The sequence below is a fragment of the Mizuhopecten yessoensis genome, unplaced genomic scaffold (assembly GCF_002113885.1).
Source record: "Mizuhopecten yessoensis strain PY_sf001 unplaced genomic scaffold, ASM211388v2 scaffold6719, whole genome shotgun sequence".
In the NCBI taxonomy this organism is placed as follows: Eukaryota; Metazoa; Mollusca; class Bivalvia; order Pectinida; family Pectinidae; genus Mizuhopecten; species Mizuhopecten yessoensis.
Window position 1 is genome coordinate 766,424 of NW_018406690.1, and position 3,737 is coordinate 770,160.

At 35.5% G+C, this 3,737-nt stretch overlaps 1 protein-coding gene across 1 annotated transcript; it reads right to left on the reverse strand.

Annotated features, from left to right (window-relative positions):
* Positions 1-222: 222 nt before the first annotated feature.
* Positions 223-2,952, reverse strand: LOC110452516 (growth arrest and DNA damage-inducible protein GADD45 beta-like). Its single transcript, XM_021501095.1, has 6 exons — positions 2,792-2,952; positions 2,342-2,446; positions 2,033-2,156; positions 1,729-1,845; positions 1,348-1,485; positions 223-737 (listed from the first exon to the last, which is right to left on the reverse strand). Exons 1-5 carry the CDS (start codon positions 2,839-2,841, stop codon positions 1,375-1,377), a joined length of 507 nt encoding a protein of 168 aa, XP_021356770.1. The 5' UTR covers positions 2,842-2,952; the 3' UTR covers positions 223-737; positions 1,348-1,374.
* Positions 2,953-3,737: the final 785 nt, after the last annotated feature.

Consider the following 3,737-nt stretch of genomic DNA (forward strand, 5'->3'; position numbering starts at 1 on the left):
AATTTGTTTTGAATCGGTTCATGAATGCACAATATCTTTTCAATATTTAGATTAGGTAAATCTACGTTATATTAATTATCACTGACGCCGGTAGACTTACTTTTGAATTGTGATAAAACAACGTATGTTCCGACTTGTGTCTCGCCACTTTGTTGTTGGTTTTGCATTGAGCATATATGATTAATTTTGTCATAAAGCAAAACTAAAAAAACTTTATTTTGCATGTTTAACAATTTATTCAAAAAACACATAAATCATTCCTGAAACAAAACAGTTGTAGCACGCATATATCAACTCTCACTGTCACAGTTTGATATTCTCAACATGCACGAGGACTTTATATTGATATATAGACTGTAGTATGAACCTTATATTATATAATCGAGATGTCTCTGAATAACACTATTCTGATGTGAATGTTCGTAGTCCATTTCACAAGGATTTCGTCGTGTTGAACTTATAAGAAGTGAAAACACTTCTTCAGCAGACCAACAGACCAACAGCTGTACAACAAATTGTGAAGTTAACTTCCATGGAACTTCAGTTTGTTACGGAGTAGAACGTTATTATGACGTACACTTTGTCGGGCACAGCCTTATAACTTCGTCAGGTACGATGTTTTGTTTATGGCCGGAGTGCCGCTTGACCTCACTGTCATGATGTCTGGGGTACTGTTGTCCAGTATACCACGGTGGTAGTATTTGGTTTCATAAAGATGATGACTCTAGGAAAGTCCTCTGTAAAAACAAAAGGGCAACTGTTAGTCTACAATATCTCGGTAGAATCTAACAGTATTGCGTCAGATAACTGCCCGACCTAATAAACCCATCACTGGTATATACTCCAACAATGTTAGAGGTTTTACACGGCGAAAAACTTTTGACAGGCGCCGCGTAACCTCTTACTGCCCATAGCTGATTTTCCCGATGCTGACTATCACATTTTCCAAGTTCCGATTAAGAAAANATATTTATGAGATCAATATTATATAAACCGTGAGTAGACATCGTTGTCATGAACTGTTAACCACTTATGTGAGTTTTTCAAGCCGATTTTGTTCCGCCCGGATTTCGGGCGGAAACTGCATCAAAGAATTAGTGCTTCGGAAATGAGAGGTCGCAGTCGGCAAAATCATATCCGATTGAAAAAAGGCCGACCAGCGGCCTCTCATGTTATGGGAGTACACTGGTATAGTGCTTATTATATCATCTGTAGGATCAATATTCGTTCCCTTTGGGCAAAGTTCGCTCTAAGTTGACCTGCACTTACAAACATTCTCTAGATTCTTTGCAACACATACTAGAGGTTTTATGTAATTCTTTGTAAGTAATCATGGTTTTGGCTTACCTGTTATTTACAATGATGGAACATCCTTCAATCTGGAGAGTGGATGTCAACGTATTGTACCACGTCATGTTTGAGACACCAGTTACAGAATCGCTCGATGTTCAGCCATTCACATTTCGCTCTGACCTCCTTTGGGTACTGCAAACATAACATAATCGGTTATTGTAACAATTTACATATAGATAGAACTTAAGTATACAATTTTCTGTTTCCTTTACCTCAACCTGTCAATTTGGCAACGATAATTATTTAGTGGCAAAGCTTCATTTGTATGGAAATTAATACAAAAGAAATATGTTTTTGACAGTTACTTAACAGTGAATGCATCAACTTTGATGTTGTAAAATAATGCAATGACATATAAACATGGATAAGGCTTACCTTGACCAGAAGACAGGAGAAATCAACGCCCTGGGACTGTTGCCTTGATACCTTCTTCATCTCTCTCAGTGAAACGTCATTGTTAAACACTTTGTTCAAAACATGGGCGTTGCCAACCTGCAAAAACAATGAATTATGAATATACACTGCAATTTTAACGACGTATTTCATGTTATGTATCAATGTCAGAATTTCTTTTACAAATAGAATAATTTTGCAAAGATTTTTGTCGGAATTTACCAAGCACTATCCTCATGAGAGTCTGTATCGTATTGATATCATATGTGCCTATGTGCATGCATACCTTCAACACTCTGACGTCATTTTCCCAACAGTAGGCTTCTATCAGCGTGTGTTCTATGTCGATTGTAACGTCATGACCTGGTCCGGAATCCGGCAGGATGCACAGCATGACCTGATCCGGGCACCTAGAGTGAGCGAACAAAACACATTAAGATATTAGCAAAAATACATAAACTATCATCAAAACATTTTTATTTTTATAGTGATTTTAATTAGTTCATATATATACGTTTTTAGTATGAATTTCTGAAAACGCACTTGTATATGCAAATCAAGAAAAGTATTGTATTTATTTAAATTCAAAAATTACCTTTGCAATATTTCAGCGCAGTTATAAACGCCAGTGGTCAGTCTGTGTTCCAGTTGTGCGTCCTGTAATAACTTCTCTAGTGACCGACTCACTTCATGTAGAACCCTATAACAAAATAAGTTGTCCCGTTAAATGACAGAAGAGCCATGCCAGTGTAAACAAAACAAATCTATTTATAGCTTTTGCGCATGTACAGTATAGAGTCGCCATGTCATTAAAGCATTAGCAAATGAGTCTGTGTTTTAATGTTAAATTCGAGAAACCATAGGTTAAGTAGTTTTATAAGGACGTTTATTAAAACGTCAATTCTTTTCAGCAAAATGAACGAAATATTTCATCATTTAGGATTTCATCACAAAATTTCGCCTAACTAATATAGGTTGCGCTAACTAATATAGGTCATAATATAAAGTATTGTAAATGTAAAGATTAAAGGAATGTAAGACTTACTGTTTACTCAGGGCCCCACTATCCTCTGGGTACTCGTCCGGTAGAGTCATGTTGTGAAATAAAATAGTTCCTGCACAAAGTATAAATTCTAGCTTCCGCAATTCAAAATACGTCTGTCCTGAATCAGATCTGGGTAAGGAATGCAGAACCCAGTCACGAGTGAGGTGTAGTCCAGTACAGTGGGAATTCCCTAACATAGAACGAATTTGATTGGCTGATACACATACAGTCGTGACTTAACGGTTAACATGGCTAGCCAGGGACTACCTGGTTACTTGTGTAATATTTATAGATATTTCATTTTTATTTTCATAATATTTTATAGTTTAATTAACAAGAAATACTCTTTATCTTGAATTATACTATCATCCGCAATATGCAGTCATAAACATTTTTTGTTTGTACTATATTTCTAAATCCTATTATTGATTTTTTCAAACCATTCCTTATATGAAGCTAAGTATAGGTAAGGATCTTCCCATATAAGTACATTACCTGTCTGAGTCATGTGTATTTTTCCCTTCTTTGGGTATATTATCCTTGGATTGTGTATGGCTATACAATGGGTACAAATATAGAAGTAGCTGGTTCTAACCTACTGTAAGTAGTGTATATTTAGGTATTACAAACCTAGTTTGAAAACATACGATTCATGTCAGATACTAGAAGATTCTTGGATGATTGATGGTACATATATCAAGACTATAACACATTTCAGCACCACCATTATACAAAAACAAATTAAAACATGGGACAGAACGTCTATTAATTGCAGTGGGCAAGTGCATTTCATACGGTTGCAATTCCATTAAAAAAAACCAGAAGTAGACAATATAACAATAACAGAAGAAACCTATATCATTGACAACAAAAGGTTGCTTAGTGATCATTTCAAAATGCTACATCTTACGTTGCAACGCTATCTATTCTCTTTATAAGGAATTTG